The sequence below is a fragment of the Muscardinus avellanarius genome, assembly GCF_963383645.1.
Source record: "Muscardinus avellanarius genome assembly, chromosome: 5".
Lineage (NCBI taxonomy): Eukaryota > Metazoa > Chordata > Mammalia > Rodentia > Gliridae > Muscardinus > Muscardinus avellanarius.
The window spans coordinates 23,482,886-23,505,378 of record NC_137790.1 but is presented as its reverse complement, the minus strand read 5'-3'; the positions used below and the strand labels follow the sequence as shown (position 1 = coordinate 23,505,378).

The 22,493-nt window shown below is 33.3% G+C and overlaps 1 protein-coding gene across 2 annotated transcripts in view; it reads left to right on the top strand.

Moving 5' to 3' along the window:
- The window catches only part of NCAM2 (neural cell adhesion molecule 2), a gene marked incomplete at both ends in the record, with an annotated part of 560,084 nt that overhangs the window by 534,490 nt on the left and 3,101 nt on the right, over positions 1-22,493 (top strand). For both annotated transcript variants that reach the window (XM_080696027.1, XM_080696025.1), the window contains 2 exons: positions 8,317-8,521; positions 20,494-20,613. In XM_080696027.1, the coding sequence (XP_080552153.1) occupies positions 8,317-8,521; positions 20,494-20,613 (325 nt within the window). The remainder of the gene's footprint in view (positions 1-8,316; positions 8,522-20,493; positions 20,614-22,493) is intronic.

Here is a 22,493-nt window from a genome sequence, read left to right as displayed (position 1 = left end):
CAGGCATGGTGGTCCACGCTTGTAATCCCAGTGTGTGGGAGGGTGAGACAGGAGGATTGCACAGGTTTGAAACCAGCCTCAGATACTTAGTGAGGCTCTCAACAACTTAGTGAAATCCTGTTTCCAAATAAAGTATAAAATAGGTCTGAGAGTATAGCCCGTAGGTAGAAAAGCCCCTGGGTTCCACCCCCAGTACCACACACACACACACAAAAAAAGAAATAGTATTATCAAAGAGCATACAATTTAGAAAATTATAGAAAATGAACTTAAACGTAAGTATATTAATGGCTAATATAAACTTGTAAAACTTACATTTAGATGCATAAAATTCTAATCAATGCAGTAGATGATAATTTGAAAATATAACAAAATACTTATACAAGATGCCAAAAAATATAATTTGCTGGACATAGTGATGTACACCTGGAATCCCACCTACTTAGAAGGCTGATGCAGGAGATTACCATGTTTAAGGCCAGCCTGTTCAACTTAGCCAGACCCTGTCTCAAAAATAAAATGAAAAGACATAAGGATGTTGATCAGTGGGATAGCATCATCTTTGGGTCCAGTCCCCAGTAAAATCAATCAATCAAGTGAGCAATCAATCATTATCTGTCAGAGTGTCACTAACGTTGTATACTTTTATACAATTATGTACTTTATTAATGAGTATAATGCATTTTATTTTAATGCTTAATAATTTTTATTTTGTTCTCAAGATTTCTCAGAATATAATTTATTACAAAGGCTCTTTGTGATTTTCGCTTATATCTATGCTTTTTTCTATCACAGATATTACTGTCATTACTTATTTTTCCTTTAAATTGTTCATTAAAAATGCACAAGATGAGCCGGGTGTGGTGCCACATGTTTGTAATCCCAGCATTTGGGAGGCTGAAACAGGAGGAGCATGGTTCTCGGACAGCCTCAGCTACTTAGTGAGGCCCTCTTCAACTCAGTGTGATTCTGTTTCAAAATGAAGAATAAAAAATAGGGCTAGGAGTGCAGCTCAGAGGTAGAATGCCCCTGGATTCCATCCCCAATACTGCCAAAGAAAAGAAATGCACAAGATTACATGTTGTACCCAGGCAGTTATCAATGACTTCTTTATGCAGTATTATATTGAATAGTATAAACTCAAGTGCACTTAAAACTTTGGTATTAAGTACATTTTGTCAGGAAGCTAAAAGATGTAACTTCTTTAAATCTCATGAATACTTGGAGCTATCCCAGATGTGAGAGCAGAAGATAAAGACACAAAAGAGGCATCATCTTTACTGTAGAAAGAGAAATTTTGATTCATTTCTTCACTAATCTTTTGGAGTTTTCATTTTATTTTCTGTTTAATGAGGATTAATTTGTCTGAAATATTGGTCAAAATAACAACAAAGTAACTATGTAAATAACAATAACAAAAATGATTGGTGAACTAAAGAGGACAAAATGATTTATGGAGGAAGAGTATGCCACAAACACCAGTATTCCCAAAATGAACAAAATTCAATGACACATGTGAAACAATATGAACATTACAAATAGTTATATGGTTTTCATTCATTTTAACATCAGTCTGAAAAAGAGCGAGACTTTCAAATGTGATTTAGGAGTAAAGGAATTGCCAAAATACAGTAACCCTATTTTTAAAAAGCTTTGGGGCTGTGGATGTTGTTTACAGGGAAAGCATGCACTTAGCATGTGAAAGGACCTGGGTTTCATCCTGAACACTGCAAAAAAAATTAGTTAAAAGTAACTGAATACCTTGAAAATTGCATATATGTGCTTTGCAGTTATTTTCATGCATCAGATTTCATGAGTGTCAGCATTATTCAAATGTTTAAATTTTCTAAAATCTACAAAGATTTTATATAAAAATAAGGATCTAATTTTGAAGACAAACAAAATGAATGAGTAACAAGAATGCTACACATTAAATGCTAAAAATTAAATAATCTAAAACATAATAAGCATAGGAAATAGAATAATGAGATATTCGGATAAAGCTTTGAAATTCTCCAAATGTTTTTATACTTCTCTTCACATGAAACTGAGAGTAATATAAATTTATTTAGATATTTTAATGATAGTGTATATGATGCAAAAGAGTAAATAACACAACGTTCTGTGGAAATAAAATACGTTAAAATCCATTAAAATGTTATATATTATCATCTAAAATATGTTGATATTTTATAATTTGTATTGAATATTTCAGTATATAACCATAGTTTTCTTTTAATTTTTTATGTTTTGATTGTTGCATTATAATCTCACATCATATTGACAACGACATACGTGCACACTATCTCCCTATTACAACCATATTTTAAAATGGATACTACCTGTTTACAAATTTAAAACTCATATTTTTTGAGGGTTTACACAATGTTTCTCTGGGATAACAGGGTAATAACTTAAAATAGAAGAGAAGCAAAAATATAAATTTTAATCCTAGCTATTGTATAGTTTGGTTTAATTTTAATTTTGAATGAAGGGCAAATGACATTTTATGCTCTCATTAGTACATTAAAATTATATGCTTTGCTGGGTGTGATGGCTCACACTTGTAATCCCAGCATTTCAGAGGTTGAAACTGGAGGATTGAGATTCACGGATAGCCTCAGCTACTTAGTGAGGCCCTCCACAACTTAGTGAGACTCTGTTTTAAAATAAAGAATAAAAAAATAGGTTGGGGGGATAGCTTAGAGGTCCAATGCCCCAGGGTTCCATTCCCAAACCCACCAAAAAAAAAAATTAAAAAAAAGAAAATGAAAAAATAAAATAAAATTATACATTATACTGAGATTCAAATTCATGTAAATAGACAGACACACAGGTGTTTGTATGATTGATTCTCTGAGGCAATTTGAAATGGTTTTATTTTTATTTTGTGGTACTGTGGATGGAACCCAGAAGCATTCTCCCACCAAATTACACCCCCTGCCCTACTGTTTATTCTTTATTTTGAAGCAGAGTCTCACTAAGTTGCAGAGGGCCTCACTAAACAGCTGAGGCTGTCTGTGAACTGAACCATGATCCTTCTGTCTCAGCCTCCAAAATGCTGGGATTAAAATCATATGCCACCATGCCTGGCTCTGATTTCTTATTTCTAATTAATATAGTTAAGTATCAAATGAACAATGGAAACTTAATAAGTTCTAACATTTGTTTCAAACAAAAAAATGTTAATCTTAGGAATGTTTGATATTTTTCTATAGAAAAATAAATACCTATTTTACCATCAATTTTATTCTGCCATAAGATGCTTTGCAAGTATATTTTTTCTTAACAAATAAATGGAGGAAATATACTTAATTCTAAAAAGATCACATATGTGAAATCTAATCATCCATATCTTATTTTAAAAATGATTTAAATTTAAAAATCTAATAAGCAATACTACCACATTTTAGATTGCTAACAAAATGTTTACAGGCTAACATGTAACATGTTTACCTTAGATTGTATATTTTTTACCAAAGCATCATTTCTGTATAATTTTATGACAGTATGTTACTACTATTACTACTAATAATAATGAAAATTAAAACTGGACAATAATTGTTAATTTTTTTTGATTTGCTAGTTAATAAGCACTAGATATTGTGTGTGTGTGTGTGTGTGTGTGTGTGTGTGTGTGGTACTGGGGTTCCTGGAAACCCTTCTACCTCCGGGCTACACTTCCAGACCTATTTTATATTTATTTGGAAACAGGGTCTCTCAAGCCAGCGAGGCTGGCTTCGAACCTGCGCTATCCTCCTGTCTCTGCCTCCCAAGCCTGGGGATTACAAGCGTGGGCCACCACGCCCGGCATTACTAGAGTGTTTCCACACTCATAGCTATCTTCCCAACATTTTATTGACCTTGTTTCCACATGTTGTTTTTGTAATTTGCCCCCATTTCAATAAAAAGGTACCTCAATTTGGGGTTTATACAGTACTAGTTGACTAGGATTTTTTGACTCCTGAAATAGTGTATTTCCATACAAAGAAATGCTTTATACTTACAGAAGGTAACTGATTTTTTTTTTTTTTTTTTTTTTTTTGCGGGTCTGGGGATGGAACCCAGGGGCATTTGACTTCCAAGATACAGCCCTGCCCTTTTTCTTTTTATTATATATTTTGAAACAGAGTCTCACCGATTTGCAGAGTGCCGCACTAAGTAGCTAAGGCTATCCAGGAACCGCGATCCTCCGGTCTCAGCCTCCTGAATGCTAGGATTAAAAGCGTGCGCCACCATGCCTGGCTGGGAACTGAATTTTTAAAAAGAACCACACAGACATATTAGCTAAAGTCTATGGAACTGTTACCATAACTTATATCTGCACATGAGAGGAGTGTAAATTAAATATAAGAGGAGTGACTAGTTCAAATCAATAAGACCATCATATCAATATACCATTGGGCTTAAAGCCTAATCTGATATATATTTTTCAACTTCTAATTTCTGAGACTTTTGGTTGTCTAATCATGTGTAGCATTACCAAAAGATTGTGAGGTTTTCTGAAGGCAATTTAGCTTTAAATATAGTCAAAGACATTTTATAGCAAAAAAATGTGTTTATTATTCAAGAATTGATTAGATGAAATCAGTTATTTAGGAAATGGATAAGAACATGTACTTAAAGATTTTTAAAAATTATTAACAGAGAGTTTTGGTTTGTAGATCACAGGAAGCTCGTTGATTATACAGTATACTGGGTTTCATTGAATCATATTTACATAATTATATATGAATATAAAATATAATTTTATTCATTTAATCCTCAGTCCTTCCCCACTCCCCCTGCCCTCCATTTAATCCCTTTTCTTTTATGTAAAGGTATTAATTTGACTTTTGTGGTGTCCTTTTTTTCTTTTCCATGCTTTTACTTTATTTTTCACATATGTAACTTATTTTGCTCCACCCATTTTCCTAGAAATGGCATAATTTTGGTTTTTAGGGCCAAGTAAAACTTCACTAGTAGTTTTTACTTAAATCTTACATTGAACCAGGCATGGTGGCGCATGCTTGTAATTCTAGCATTTGGGAGGCTGAGACAGGAGGATGATGGTTTGTGGACAGCCTCAGCTACTACTTAGGCCCTTTGCAACTCAGTGAGATGCTGTTTCAAAATGAAGAATGAAAAACAGAGCTGGTGTGTAGCTCGGAGGTAGAATGACCCTGGGTTCCATCCCCAGTACCTTAAAAAAATAAATCTTAAATTGAAATACATCTCTAAAATTTGATGGATAACTGTTCAAATCTTATTCTACATTTATCGGGAAATTGGAAAATAGAAGACACTAACTTCTATGGCTGAGAAATATTCCTCTTTCACCATTTGTTTTTCAAAGTAGTCTCATATGACATGAGGTTACTACTACTGAAACCAGTAATTTCTTTAGATGTTAGCTAAATCATTCTACTAAATTGTCACCAAGGTAAGTGGCATGTTGAAGTTTGATAGAAGGGAATCTGAAAGAATCATTAAAAATTACTTTTCTTCATTGATACTGTGTTTTATTACCTGTTTTTATTTATTAGACAAATATTATAGTACAAATTATAATATGCATATGTAAGATCTCAATTTTTTTTTTTTTTTTTTTTTTTTTTGGTGGTACTGGGGTTCCTGGAAGCCCTTCTACCTTCGGGCTACACTCCCAGACCTATTTTTACATGTATTTTATTTTATTTTATTTTGGAAACAGGGTCTCCTAAGCCAGGACACTCAGCTGGCTTCGAACCGGTGCGATCCTCCTGTCTCTGCCTCCCAAGCGCAGGGATTACAAGCGTGCGCCACCACGCCCGGCTAAGATCTCAATTTGTTGAATCGGTACTTAAAGCATTTTCATTTGCCGTGCTATAGAAATACATGTGTATTTAGGTGAATCACCAAGTTGCCTAGATAAAGTGCCAGATCACAGAATGATTTTTCTTGACCTAGCTGCAAGCTACAAGAGTATAAAAATATTTATAACTTACTTTAATTTTTTAGAAAACATTAAGTAATTGTTAAATTCAGCCGGGCGTGGTGGTGCACACTTGTAATCCCCGCGCTTGGGAGGCAGACAAAGGAGGATCGTGCAGGTTCGAGGCCAGCCGTGCTGGCTTAAGAGACTCTGTTTCCAAATAAAAGTATAAAATAGGTCTGAGAGTATAGCCTGGAGTTAGAAGGGCTTCCAGGAACCCCAGTACCACAAAAAAAAAAAAAGTAAATTTAAAACTCATTCCGCATAAAAATAAGGTTCAGACAGACATGCTATTTTCAAGGTCAACTTGTAAATGGGAGACTTAGGATAAAATAATTTATTCTGATTCTATTGCATCAATAATTTACAGCTGAGCATGGTGGCGCACTCTTTTAATCCCATGCTTGGGAGCCTGAGGCAGGAGGATCACACAGGTTCAAAGCCAGCCTCAGCTGATTTAAGAGACCTTGTTTCCAAATAAAATATAAAATAGATCTGGGAGTGTAGCCCGGAGGTAGACAGCCCCTGGGTTCCATCCCCAGTACTACCACACACACAAAAAAAATAATAATAAATTTCAAGTCATCATCAAATATTAAATCTAAATTTATATTTAAAATTAGATATGCAACTTAAACATCAGGTTCATTCTACCTGTGAATTACCCCAACCCTATTTTTATATTTATTTTGAAACAGGGTCATACTAAGGTGCTGAGGGCCAAAGCTGCTGTGGCTGGCTGTGACCCTGTGCTTCTCCTGTCTTAGCCTGACAAATACTTGTATCACAGGTGTGCACCACTATGCCTGGCAATGAGTGATCTTCCTAAAACCCAAATTTAAGCTGGGCGTGTTGGTGCACTTGCAATCCCAGCATTTGGGAGGCTGACAGAAGGATCACAGTTTGTTGAGAGCCTCAGCTACTTAATAAGGCCCTTTGCAACTCAGTGAGTTCCTGATTCAAAATAAAAAATAAAAAATAGGAGCCAGGTATGGTGGTGCATACTTGTAATCTCAGCATTTGGGAGGCTGAGACAGGAGAATCATGGTTTAAAGCCAGCCTCAGCTTCTACTTACTGAGGCCCTTTGCAACTCAGTGAAACCCTGTTTCAAAGTAAAGAATTAAAAAAAAAAAAATAGGCCTGGGAGTGTAACTCCGAGGTAGAAAGCCCCTGGGTTCTATTCCCAATACCACAAAAAAGGGGGGGGGGGGCTTGGGGGTGTTGCTTGGAAGTAGAATGCCTCTGGATTCCATCCCCAGTACCGAAAAAAAAAAATTAAATCTCTTCTCTGTAACTTGTATTCTATATCAACAATTTAAGAGGACATGACATTATTCTTGGAAATGAATGCATTTTATGGTGAAAAGGGATAATATTATATAAGCAGAGTCAACATATACATGCTAAGAAACAGTTTGTCTCTAAAATTATATTACATTATCTTATTTTTTAGAAAACATCACCATTTGAATTGAATTTCTTTCCTATATCCTTATTTTTCTGTTGTGTTCTATTTGTATGCTCTCATCTCATATTTAACAATAGACACATAACCCTTGCTTCATTTTTGCTAGTATTTTCTTTTGTTTCTTCCTTATCAGTCATCCTATTCTACTACATTACCAAACACATTTTTTGTGAATACTTTCTGCATGTCATCTGGGATTTCCTGAAACTATATGCTATAAAAAATTGGACTCCACCCTTTCCTACTTTTTATGGCCCTAACATAATTTTAGCTCTGTAAAAATTTGCCTCACCTTCATTCAATATAATACAAAATGGAAATGTAAGCAAGCCATTCATTTTAAATGATGATTTAAAAAATCGTTGCAGACAAGTATTCTGATGCAATAGAATCAGAATAAATTATCTTAAGTCTCCCATCTACAAGTATTTTAAAATGACATTTCTGTCTATGCAGAGTGCTTGGAGCCGCCGATTTGCAAAAGTAATTCTAAGAACTAAAATAATCTCATATAGAACATTTCTGTAATACCTATTCTATAAGATTTTATATAAATTTTTCTTTTAATATTTTGATATTCTATAATGATTCTGACTTTCTGATAAATTTAAGTTTGGGATATTATCATCTTTATTATCTATCTCAAAGGAAATCAAGAGGTTTTAAAAATAGAGTTACTTAGATTTTTTTTTAAACTTTAAAGAAAAATCAAGTCATTAGCATGCCATTTGCTTAAAATGTGGTTTGAAAGCCAGATCATTAAAGTCTGTCAGTTACTGTCACATTTTTCCAGTCTATTTCAATATAAATCTTGACTAGTATTAATTTTTTAAATAATGTCTTAATGTTTTCTAATTTGGGAACTTAATGAAATTGTTTAATTTTATTTTTAAGACACACTTTTTAATGGTCTTGGGCTTGGAGCGGTCATTGGCCTGGGAGTTGCTGCACTTTTGCTAATCCTTGTGGTCACAGACGTCAGCTGCTTCTTTATTCGACAATGTGGGTTATTGATGTGCATCACCAGGAGGATGTGTGGGAAGAAAAGCGGCTCCAGCGGAAAAAGTAAAGAACTCGAAGAGGGAAAAGCTGCATACCTGTGAGTACCAGGATCTGCATCACACACTGACCAAACACCACAGTTTATCTTGAGTGCTTTATTTGTGTGTTTGTTTTCTAAGTAGGGTAAATATTTTGAACAAAAGATACTATGCATTTCAGTTTCTTATCTCTGATCATAAGTCTTACCTTAAAGAGCCAAATGGCTTCGAAAACACTTCACATAAAAACTAAATCTCAAAATAAAATCCTCACTGAAAAGAATGACTGAATTCACTTAAGATGTGTATATAGATAGAAGAGGCAATCACACAAAAATGTATTTATTTGTGATTTCTTCATTTTTCAATTCATATTGAATAAAAGAAAGTAATCTACTTTGGCAATAACACAATTGTGGCCCCTTTTATAGGTGAAAAAATGACTACATATTGGCTTAAAGATTTATTTTGGTGAAGACCATGTTATATATGCTATCTAATATCTTATAGATTCCGACTTCACTCTTCCAAATTTTGATGAAAAGATGACTATATGTTAGGATTTGGAATTATCTGTGGAGTCTCATTTAAATAAGCAGAATATGAAGCTGTAGTTTGTAGAAAATGTCCTTGATGTGTAAAAGGGTAACTAAAATCTTTTATTAGTTATATTTCATTATTTTTGTCTTTAGATGGATTTTTATCTAATTTCAACATATAAATACATTTATGTGTTTATGTATGTATTTTTGAATATATAATATATATTTATATGTACACATATATTTATAGAGACTTTTTATGTCTTAAACTTAACAATGAAACATGAACATTATGAAGAGTTCAGGACATACTTGTTAGCTATTAGCTTCTTTAAATTGAAAATTATTTCTATTCCAAGCATTTTTTTTTTTTTTTTTGGCGATACTGGGGATGGAACCCAGGGGCATTCTACCTCCAAGCTACACTTCCAGCCTTATTTTTTAGTCTTCGTTTTGAAACAGGGTCTCACTGGGTTGCAGAGAGCCTCACTAAGTAGCTGAGACTGTTTGCGAACCCGGATCCTCCTGTCTCAACCTCCCAAATGCTGGAATTACAAGCCTGCACCACCACGCCCCACTAACTCCAAGCATTTTTATAACTGAAAATAGTCGGACATACAAAAGAGTTAAAATAATTTTACAGCAAACACTCAATGCCAGTTACTTGGTTCCTACAACTAACATTTTAATGTTATTCTTCATTACACATTTATGTGCAACACAACCCATATTTTTTAAAATTTCAAAAAATGTCATTGCTAATAATATCCCTAACATTAAAAGGGTATGGTAGGGAATGGGATTCAGATAGGATTTGGGGAGGAGGACACATGAAGCCGGTGTGCATGTATATTTGTGTCACTTTGAATATCATTATGATGTATAATTACAATGTACCAATGATGGTATATTTTTAAAAGTCACTGCATTTAACCTCCACAAAATCTGAGTTGCATACCATTATATAGATTTTTAATTTTTATGTTTTTTTAATTAAAATTACATAAAGTACATGCAAAAATGTGTTCTCTTTGGTGAGTTTGATCAAATGAGTAAACCATAATGCTGTCAAAATTTAGGATCATAACATCATTCATCAATAGAAATAGCCTGAAGCTACCGGGCGTGGTGGCGCACGCTTGTAATCCCTGCACTTGGGAGGCTGAGACAGTGGGATCACACTGGTTCGAAGCCAGCCTCAGGTACTTAGTGAGGTTCTCAGCAACTTAGTGAGACCCTGTTTCCAAATAAAATATAAAATAGATCTGGGAGTACAGCCTGGAGGTAGGTAGATAAAGCCCCTGGGTTCCACCCTCAGTACCACCAAAAAAAAAAAAAAAAAAAAGAAAGAAAGAAATAGCCATTAGCAAACAGAAATGAGAAAGGGTACCTAAGTCAGGGGAATTCTTTTTCATGTTTTGTTTAATTTGTGGTTCAATATTTGGGTAAAATTCATATTATTTCAGATTGGGACTCAAAGTAAAAACATAACAAGTTGAAGTGTTGTGATTAAACACATTTGAGCACTCCATCATCATTAAATTATTTACCGAGAAAAATAGATTTTCATGCCCGTATCCAGTCAACTCATAATAACCGTCTCAAGTTCTGGGAAACTACTATTCTGTTTTTATCACTACAGATTTTGGTATGAAATAGAAATTCTTATACACGAACCACTTTCATTTGTAGTAATTTTTGTCACCTTTTACTCATAATAGGATTTATTGATGAAGTTTTGTATATGAAGAATTTAATGTGGAGTAAATTCCATTTTTTCCTTATGTATATATTTAGCTATATCAGGAGACACTCTCTTTCATAGCTTCATTGTTCTTTTCCTGAGTAAATCATTTCATTTTGTCACAAAATACATTTATATGTACTACATGTCTTATAAAATATAAATATATTTAATTAAAATTTCTATATATTTAGTATAAATATATATAGCATTTTTTCCAATAATGTGACAATTTTTAACTCTCAAAATATTGTCTCTGGTGAAAAAAGACTTTTTAATTCCAATGTAATACAATATTATAATATTATTTTTTATTTTTATTTGTTTTATTTTTAAGCAAATTTTTATTGAACATAAATGGTATACATTTAAACTATACTTGGTGCCCTCTCCCCCCGACACCATTTTCCCTTCACCCCTCCCACCAATGGTTGTCCAGGTTAACCATGCCATATTCATAATTTTACACATATTCAGATGTAGACCCTCATTAATCAAGTTCAGCCTTCCTCCTCTGCTATCTTTCCATTCAAACTTTGCTGGTATTTCCCCTCCATTATCTGGAGTCCCACTGGTATCCTCTGTTTTCCCTAGTTTCGGCATATTAGAGGAAACGTATGTACCTTCTCTTTCTGTGCTTGTCTGATCTCACTTAACATAATGTTCTCCAGGACTTTCCATCTTCTTGCAAATGATATAATTTTGTTCTTCTTTATGGCTGAATAGAATTCCATTGTGTGTATTTCCCACAGTTTTGCTATCCATTCATCTGTTTATGGAGATCTGGGTTGGTTCCATATTTTGGCTATTACAAATTGTACTGCTATGAACATAGGTATGCATATGTTGCTGTAGTTGTCTGAACTCAGCCCCTTTGGAAAGATACCCAGGAGTGGTAGAGCTGGATCATATGGTGGATCTATTCCCACCTTTCTTAGGAATCTTCACATAATACAATATTATAATATTCTTTTTATTTATTTGTTTTTATTTTTTTATTTTTCTGGTGGTACTCGGGTTCCTGGAAGCCCTTCTTCCTCCGGGCTACACTCCCAAACCTATTTTATATTTTCGAAACAGGGTCTCTTGCCAGCGCGGCTGGCTTTGAACCTGCGCGATCCTCCTGTCTCCACCTCCCATGCGCGAGGATTACAAGCGTGCGTCACCATGCCTGGCTTTTTAAAAATTTATTTATTTTAAATGTTTGACTATACTTACTAAGGCATCCTTCTATATTTTTCACTAAAATATTAACACATTTATGTTTTATATTTAGATATACCATCTACTGGAGGTCAAACTCCAGACACTTTTCAGTTAGCTTTTTAAAAAATAATATTTCGACAATAGCACCATCAATTAAAAATGACATACTACTAAGAACAGTATCGTTTTTGTCATATCTCAGCCAAATAAGTTGTTTTGCTTACTTTTTTATTTTATCAATAAGAAATTATATTAATCACTAAAGTTTTATAACAGTTCTTGCTAAAAGATATTTTAAGCCCTTCTGGTCTTTCGGTCTTCAAGATTGTTCTATTTTTTCACTTCAGCATTTCCATGTAAACACATTTACAATTCATACACACACACACACACACACACACACACACACACACACCCCACAAACACATCTGCTACGATTTTGACTGGCACTCTATAAAATCCATAGATTAATTGATATAAAATCAGTATCTTTGCAGCATCAAATATTTCAAGCTACAAATCAATAATGATATACATGCTTTTGAAAATAATTAAGCTTATTATGCAGTAAAATTTTAAAAAATACATTCTTTCACAATGAGGCTTTTCATTCTGGGACACAATTCCATGTAGATGTGTCCTCCATAACCCAAACACAGCAACTGATGTGGATTCAAGTCACAGTGGTGAATCTTTACTTGTGTAGTTACTGTGTGCAAGGAGCTTATGGTTAAATTTTATATATTTTCTTTCTTGTAATTAGTATTAGGTAACAACCATTGTTATAGAATATGGAAATAAGTTGGTGGACAAAATAAACAAGAATCTTGTTCACACAGAGCTCACATTATGATTCAGAAAGATATAAATACTGAGTCATTAAAGACTTTTTAAAGAGAGATTAGTGAGAATCGATTTTAGATACAATTGGAATGGTGCAAACTACTTGTTGATTTATTTTACTTTAATGCAAGGGTAAATAGGAATTCAATATTGTCACAGGTTTATCTTGAGTAAGTAAGTAACCATATACAATACAACCAGGTGAATGCAAACATGGCTATTTTATTTGACTCGACTATGTGCTAATTTGTCTATGGACACTTCTGTTTATAAATCTTTCTGAGTTTAATTATCCTTAAAGAATTGGGAAAATGAAAACAAGTAGTTAGTTCAGTGCTTATTATTGATCATACAATTTTAGATCATACTATCCTCTCTAGGAAAAACAGTTTTCAATTCTTTTTAAAAAATGCATTGTTTAAGTATAAAAGATATATCCATGAGAAACAGACCATAAGTGACTTAATTAATCAGGTTTATATTAACTTTCAAACATAACCCCCAGGATTCAGAGATCATCCCATTCATTTCATCAAAAGGTGTAAAACTATGTTAATTTAATACCAAGCAGATTAACTACATGTTTAGATCATCCATGATTTTAGAATATCATGTAGCAGAAAAAATATTAATGATTGTTGTCATAAAGGATAACATTGGTGTAAAGTTCTAAGATATTTTATTCATGAGGAAGTCTCATCAATTAACTGACATTTTAAATTGCATTTCAGAGCTTCTAAAAATAGTTAGCAATTCAGTTTTATTAAAGTATCCATTTACTTGTACTTACCCAAGCATTTATTTACATCAAAAAGTCTTTGAAGATCTACACAACTTTTTAAGTCCTGAGAATATTACTCTGAGAAAAAAAGATAATCAATTTCTGTAACTATAAACCTCTTATTCTGGCTAGAAATTCATTGAAGTTAAACATATACTGAATGAATATATAAGCCATTTTCTACAAACCAGTTATGGTGGCATATGATTGTAATACCGGTTCTTGAGGGGCTGAGAGGAGGCTGGCAGATTCCATACCTCCTTGGAAATTTAGGGAAAACCTCTGCAATGACCCTGTTTCAAAAAAATAAAAAATAAAAAACAATTATGGCTTAGGGTATAGCTCAGTTCTAGAATGTCCTTGAGTTCAATCCTTCCCACACAGAGACACACACACACAAATATGTTTTACAAATGCCACACATTTTTTAAACTGATGAAACAACTAAATTATAAAACAGTACAATCCAACTACCTTATGTGTTTGTGAGTATATATATATATATATATATATATATATATATATATATATATGTGTGTGTGTGTGTGTGTGTGTGTGTGTGTGTGTGTGTGTGTGAGTATATATATACGTGTGTGTGTGTGTGAGAGTATATATATACGTGTGTGTGTGTGTGTGTGTGTGTTTAAGGAAACATTGTATACAAGGTTGTGTTATAAGAGTATGTATGACTTAATTCAAAAACTGACAAAATATGTATGAAATATCAAAAACATATGTACTGGTAACTCCAAAAAGCAAATGAGACTTATGTGTCCAGTAGGAAGCATAAGTTGCTACTGCTTATTAACAAATCAAAAGGCAAAACACTGAACATCAAAAGCTGTTCTTATATCAGTGTCTTAGTATTCTCACTGTTATAATCTAAAACACTGACCACACAGCTTAGAGGAAGGGATATATTTGTTCACGATTTTTCTTGGAGATATTGTGGTTCAGCCCATGTGAAGCTGGGGACTGGGGATCTTAGGGAATTGACAGTAGGAGGTCGGGAGAGGAAGAGGACAAGACTGTGCTCTCATGTCATGGAGGCCAGAAACAAGGGAACACTAGAGGAGTAGAAACCACAGGTAATAACTGAGGTCACAGCAACACATCTCAACTTCTTCAATTAAACCTACCCACCAAGACCAGCAAGCAGATTACAATGAATTTACCCACGGCTGAGATTAAAACTCTCATGACTTAGATATATTAGCTCTGAATATTAATAAACAAACAATTTAGGGACATTATATATCTAACTATAGCAATGAATATTTGCCTTACAAACAACTTCTCCCATACTTAGTAGGAGAGATAGATTCAGAGAGTTAAACTCACCAGAGCAGACACCTGCAAGCAGAAGCCTCTGTGGCAGTTATTTTAGAATAGGAAGATATAAATACAACTGATAAATTACTGAGTCTAACTGTGGAAAAATCTGAAAGATAAAAATCCCAGGAGAAGATCCAGTTAAAGGAGATCTCCATGGTTTGTTAGTTTTTTAAATTTTTTTTATTGGTGCATTGTAGTCATGCATCTTAATGTGGTACAAGATGGTAGAGACATGCATGCACACATCAGTCATTTAGCTCTCTCAGATAGCTTTCTCTAGCTTGAACAGGTTCTCTAAGTGAATAATGAAGAAATATCCTCTTATACTTCTATGAATGAATGAGAGCAGCAATGCAAATATTATGAAACGTATTAGCAATTTTACTATTAACAATGCCTTCTTTCAGAAGAAACTATTTAACCAGAGCCCAAATCCTTTGGGGTTTATCAGACCTTGACTGAACTGAGGAGAAGGAAATACACAATCCACCCTTCTCTAATGTGTCAGGTTTTATTCACTATGACATAAATCCCTGACAAGAACAATTTAAAGGAGGAAATGTTTATTTTTGCTTATTTCTTAATAAATTAATAATTTGAAACAATTATTATTAAGATGTTAAAACACTAATGAATAAACTAGATGATATTTAACAACAGATTGACAATATAATAAAAGAGAAATAGATCTAAGAAAAAAATCAAAAATTACCAATACAATAACAGAAATTAAGTGCAGTGCGCAAGTAGGCCACGATTACGATAGATTACATAATTATGTAAGACACATTTACCAACAAAAGTATATTTAAAAAACTAAGAGTCCCTTTGATAAACTTACTAATAGACTGGACACAGCAAAAGCAAAAGAAATATCTCAGCTGGAGGGTATCTCAAAGTCTCAAACACTCATTCATCTAGAATTCTGTACCCTGAGAAATTATCCTTTTATTAAAAAGGTGTGGTGGCACACGCTCATAATCACAACATTTGAGAGGCTGAGACAGGAGGATTGCAGTTTGTGGACAGCCTCAGCTACTTAGCAAGGCACTTTGCAAATCAGTAAGACACTGTTTCAAAATAAAAAATAAAAATATAGGGCTGGGGGTGTAGCTCAGGGGTAGAATGCAACTAGGTTACATTCCCAGTACTGCAAAAACAAACAAACAAACAAACAAATGAAGAAGCAAACAAACAAATAAATAAATAAGAGAAATCAAAGCCAGGTGTGGTGGCACACACTTGTAATCCCAGTACTTGGGGAGCTGAGACAAGAGGGTTACAGGTTTGCTGACAGCCTCAGCTACTTTGCCCCTCTGCAACTTAGTGAGACTGTTCCTAAATAAAAAATAAATCTGTGGGTATATCTTGGGGGTAGAATGCCCCTGAATACCATTACCATCCCCAGTAAAGGAGAGAGAGAGGAGAGAGAGAGGGGAGAGAAGGAGGAGAGAGAGAGAGAGAGAGAGAGAGAGAGAGAGAGAGAGAGAGAGAGAGAGAGAGATTACTCATACAAACAAAAAGACATTTTTGCCAGTAGACCTGCTCTGAAAAATATTTCTTTAAAAAAAGTTCTTTAGAAAGAGAGTAAATAACCACTGGGCGTGGTGGTACACGCTTGTAATCCCAGTATTCGGGAGGTGAGACTGGAGGATCGTTGTTCACGGACAGCCTCAGCTACCTAGTGAGGCCCTCTGCAATTTAGTGAGACCCTGTTTCAAAATAAAGAATAAAAAGTAGGGCAGGGGGTATAGCTCGGAGGTCAAATGCCTCTGAGTTCTATCCCCAGACCTGCAAAAAAAAAAAAAAATGAGTAAATAATATATTTTAGAATTTAAAACCTACATAGACATAGGCAAATCATTAGATAAAAAATAAATGTATGTAAAATTGAACTTTATCTATATATGCATATTTATTTTTCACAATTTTAATAAAAGGTAATAGTGGAATAAAATAATTAAGCAAGGCTGGTTCAACATACACAAATCAGCACTTCTTATACACCACATAAACAAAACTGAGAACAAAAATAACATGATGACATCAATTGATGCTGAAAAAGTATTTGACAAAATCCAACAAAGATTCATGTTAAAAACACTGCAGAAAATTGGAATAGAAGAAATAAATTCCAACATCAATAGGCAATATATAATAAACCCAAGCCTACATTATATTGAATGGGAAAAATTGGAAAATTTTTTCTAAAATCAGGAACAAGACAAGAATGTCCACTATTGCCGCTCCTTTTCAATATAATCTTCAAGACAAGGAAAGGATAGGAATCAAATTCAAGTAGGAAAAGAATAATTAAAATTATTTTTGTATGCAGACAACATGATTCTTACCTAGAATATCCAAAAGACTCAACCAAAAGAATACTAAAGCTTATTAACCATTTAAAGTAACTGGATACAAAATCAACCTAAAGAAATCAGTAGCTTTTTTATATATCAACAATGAATCTACTAAGAATAAAATACAGAAAATAATTCCACTTAAATAACATCAAAACCAACAAAATATGTAAGAGTAATCCTAATCAAAGAGGTAGAAGAACTCCACTTTGAAAATTATAAAACATTAAAGAGAATTTCAAGAAGACTTTAGAACATGGAAAGATCTCCCTTGCACATGGATAGGCAGAATAAATATCATCAAAATGATCATTTTGCCAAAGTGTTCTACAGATTCAATGCAATTCCTATCAAAATACCAACCACATTCTTTATAGACCTAGAAAAATTCATCATGAAAGTTATATGGAGAAAAAAAGACCCAGAATAGCCAAAGCAATTCTTAGCAACAAGAACTATACAGGAGGCATCACAATTATTGATTTCAAATTAAACTACAGAGCTACACTAATTAAAACAGCATGGTATTGGCACAAAAACAGGCACACAAATGAATTCAATAGAAGATAAGAAACAAACACAAACCTTATAGTCAGCTGATCTTTGACAAAGGGACCAAATTTATTTGCTGGAGATAAGACAAACTTTTCAACAAACAGCGTTAGGAGAACTGGTTATCCATTTGTATAAAGATGGAATTAAATACTTACCTCTCACGATGCACAGGAATCAACTCAAGATAGATCAAAGACCTGGAAATCAGACCAGAGACTGTGAAGCTATTAGAGGAGGCCATAGGTTCAACACTCCAACATAGAATCACAGGTAGTAACTTTCTCAACAAGACCTCCAAAGCTCAGAAAATTAAGACAAGGATTAACAAGTGAGATGGCATCAAACTAAAAAGGTTTTGCTCATCAAAGTATATCATCAAGAATCTAAAGATAAAGCCTTCAGAATGAGAGAAGATTTGGACCAACTATCTCTCTGAAAGAGGGTTAATATCCAGAATTTACAAAGAGTTTAAAAGACTTTACACTAGTAAAAAAAAAAAAAAAATAGCCCAATCAAGAAATGGGCAACTGAGTTAAATAGACACTTCACAAAGAAAGAAATACAAATGGCCAATAGATACATAAAAAATGTTCAACATCACAACATCATTAGCAAACAGGGAGAATCAAATCAAAACTATACTGAGATTCCATCTAACCCTGATTGGATTGCAAACATAAAGAAATTCAATAACAATAAATGTTGGGAGGCTGTGGTAAAATAGAAACTCTTCTCCACTGTTGGTGGGAGTGCAAACTAGTTGACCTGATATGGAGATCAGTGTGGAGATTTCTTAGAAAACTGGGAATAGATCTACCATACGATCTGGCTATACCACTACTGGGTATTTTTCCAAAAGGATTGAAATCTGAGAACTTCAGTAACATGTGCATAACCATGTTCATAGCAGCACAATTCACAATAGCTAAAGTAGGTAATCAACCTAGGTCTCCACAGCAAATGAATGGATTACAAATTGTTGGAAATACACACAATGGAATTCTACTCACCAATAAAAAAGAACTAAATTATGTCATTTGTAAGAAGATGGAAAGACCTGAAGAACATTATGTTAAGCAAGATTACCCATGCACAGAAAAATAAAGGACTTTGTTTCTTTACTATGTTTAAGCTAGGGTGTATTTGAGATACCAGAGGGACTCCAGATAATGGAAAAGATCCTCAATGGAGTCAGGGAGAAAGAGTAGGAGAAGAAGGCTGAGGTTCATTAATTGAAATACTACCTGCAACTATGCGTATACATGTTCATATAATATCATTAACCTAGACACTTGGTATTGGGAGGAGGGGAAGGGGGAGGTGGGAGAGAAGGAGGGCACCAAGTACTGTGTGAATATATGCTATTGTCAATATGATGTACATTATTATGTGAGACTATAATGCACCAAATAAAACATAAAATATAAAAGTAATTTTGGAACAATATATTATGCAGAATATATGCACATAATTTATATAAATAAAATAAATTATGACAATTATATGGAATATGGAAAGAAGAAATTAGGCATAACTTGTCATTAAAAGCATCTTCACAAAACTGTGTGCATGCATTTATGACACTCTATAATCCCAGTAGGATGCTAATTACAATACACCAAAAAATAAGGTATTCCCATGCCCCATGAAGTATTATAGTGTTATTTAAGAATGGAAAGTTTTAGTTATTAAATTTATAGCATCGAAAAACATTATAAAAAGGAATTAAAAGCAAAAGTACAGCTGATAAACCAAGAAGAGAGAGAAAGCAGAATTGTACAAAATAATCAATTAAAACCATAAAAAAGCTGGGTGTGGTGGTGCATGCTTGTAATCCCAGTATTGGGAGGCTGAGACAAGAGAGTTGCACAGGTTCAAAGCCAGCTTCAGCTACTTAGTGAGGCTCTCAGGAACTTAATGAGACCCTGTTTCCAAATAAATTATAAAATAGGTCTGGGAGTATAGTCTGGAGATAGATGACCCCTGGATTCCATCCCTAGTGCCACAAAACAAAAACAAAAACAAAAACAAAAAACAGAAAAGGCAAAAAAATCATAAAGAATAAAATAGTAAAAAAGGGTAACAAAGAGTAAATAATAAAAAATATAGTTGATATCATTTCAAGTTCATCAATAATCAATAATCAGTTTAAGCATCAATTACAAAGATATGATAATAAGACAACCACCAAACATTATTATATATGTAAAAATTATATATGTAAAAGATTTTATTCAAGAATAACATAATCACATTGTATGCCTGATGAAAAACTTTAGGAAATATTTTTTAAGATGATGAGACTGTATTTTCTAGTTCCATTTATTTTTCTGCAAATTACAGAAATATTATTATGTAGCTCTTGCTTACTTGAGGCTCCTGATCCATATATGTTTCTAATCACTAAAAAAAGTAATAAAGTACTTTTGTGAAAGAACATAATTTTATGATTTAAAGAGACCTAGACAGAATAGAATTTCTCTCAAATTTCCTCCGAGGGTAAAATATGACAAAATAAATTTAAAAAAATGTTACTGGTAACGGAATCCAACCAACTTTGTTTAATTTGTTCAAAACAAAGTAGGATTGTGTAGAAATATTTAAAATATGATCTATAATGCATCTATTTTTACATCATAAAAAACATTTTTCTTTGCTTTTCTAGGAAAGATGGATCAAAAGAACCAATAGTGGAGATGAGAACGGAGGACGAAAGAATTACCAATCACGAAGATGGGAGCCCAGTGAATGAGCCAAATGAGACCACACCACTAACAGAACCTGAGTATGGGGCTTGAAATGCTTATTTACATTTGGATAGCTATAAGTCAGGTCAACATGGGTCAGGAAATTAGTCATCTTTTTTATTTCAAATGTGACAGTAAGATATATACAAAACTATTTAAAACTTTTCACTCAGAATAATGTTTATTATGACTTCAAATACATGTTAAAATATGAAATAAGTTCATCATGAATACAGAGGAAAGAATTAACAGAGTAACTTTGATACATATACATGTGTGTTTAGTCTAGATTCCATCTTCCCACCTACAAATAGAAAATAAATTTCAATCCTTGAATACTAAAATAATAAAGAGATTCTGATGCCCTGATTCTGATACTAAAGGAGATGGCATAGGACTGGCACCTTAGGAGGCTCTTAATTAAAGATAACATAGTAAAAGGCACAAGAATTCTCATTTACGATGTTATCTTCAATTAAAATTTTAGAAAATAATTGTAAAGAAAAAGCAGAAAAACTGTTAACTTTTCAATTTTTAATGTATCTGTAAGTGAAGTTAGATTTCCATTCATGACAATGTTATGCTAGCACCCCTCACTGTCCATTGAAACTGTAGTAGATATGCCAACTAAACCTCCATGTGCCTAGATTTCTGCACATGAACAGTAGAAAGATTCAAATCTGAGGCATTATTAAGTAAGAGTAGGATCCTATGGAATATACAAGACACTAGCAAAACCATGAATAAGCCATTCTACTGCTCACCAAAGCAACTTTTAATTGTTATTCTTTTGCAAAACAAGTATTTCTTTTTCTCTACCAGGAAGCATTCCCTTTCAGAGTAAACTGAGTCAGGATGCTTATTTCCAATGATAGGATAAGTGTTTTAAAAACTAAAGACAGATTTTTCTTTCAAAATTTCCTTCTATCTCTTTCAGTGAGATAAAATAATTAATATGTAAACAAACACAAATTACTTTCCTGTAGCTAAGTATGCCTGCATAAATATCCTCAGGCCATTTTTAGTGATTTAATTACAGCTTTTTACTTTCTCAACTGAAATTAACTGTTTTAGAAGGAGCTGTAACATTCTATAATCTCCATTTCAGAAATAAAAATATTTCACATGAAAAATAATGCCCATTAGCTAACCCTTAATACTTTATATTGGTGTGTTTGGAAATGTCCCTGCATGCAACCAGATTATAATTTAATGAATATTCCAATTCTTTATTAATATAAAAGAAAAATTCAATACAAAATAATGAAAATAATATTAATATTTTAAATTATTTAACATAAATACAAGGAGCAAAAATTTATATAGGATTATACCATTCAAGCATTAATTGAAAAAATATGGTCATTGTAACCTATAGGTAACTGGGCATGGTGGTGCAGACTTGTAATTCCAGTACTTGGGAGGCTGAGACAGGAGAATTGCAGCCAGTTTGAAGCCAAAGAATAAAAAATAGAACTGTGGTTGTATCTTAGAGGGAGAATGCTCAGGTTCAATCCCCAGTAATGCAAAAAAAAATAATAAAAGCCTCTAACTATCAAGAGTCTAAAAAGAGAAACTACAGAAGGGGAGAAAATGGTACTAGTTATTCTTCTGATAGATAATTAATAACTAAAATATTTAATAGATTCATAAAAACCCTGAAAAAAATAACCCATTCAAAAAAATGGTTAATTATACTGAATAGGCACTTTTCAAAAGAAGAAAAACTTTTGGTCAATAAGTATATAAGAAAATGTTCAACATCATTAGCAGTCAGGAAAATACAAATTAAAACGACACTGAGATTCCATTTAGCTCCAGTTATAATGCCAATCATCAAGAATACAAACAATAGTAAATGCTAATGAGAATGTGGAGAAATAAAAACTCTTTTACAGTGTTGGTGGGACTGCAAACT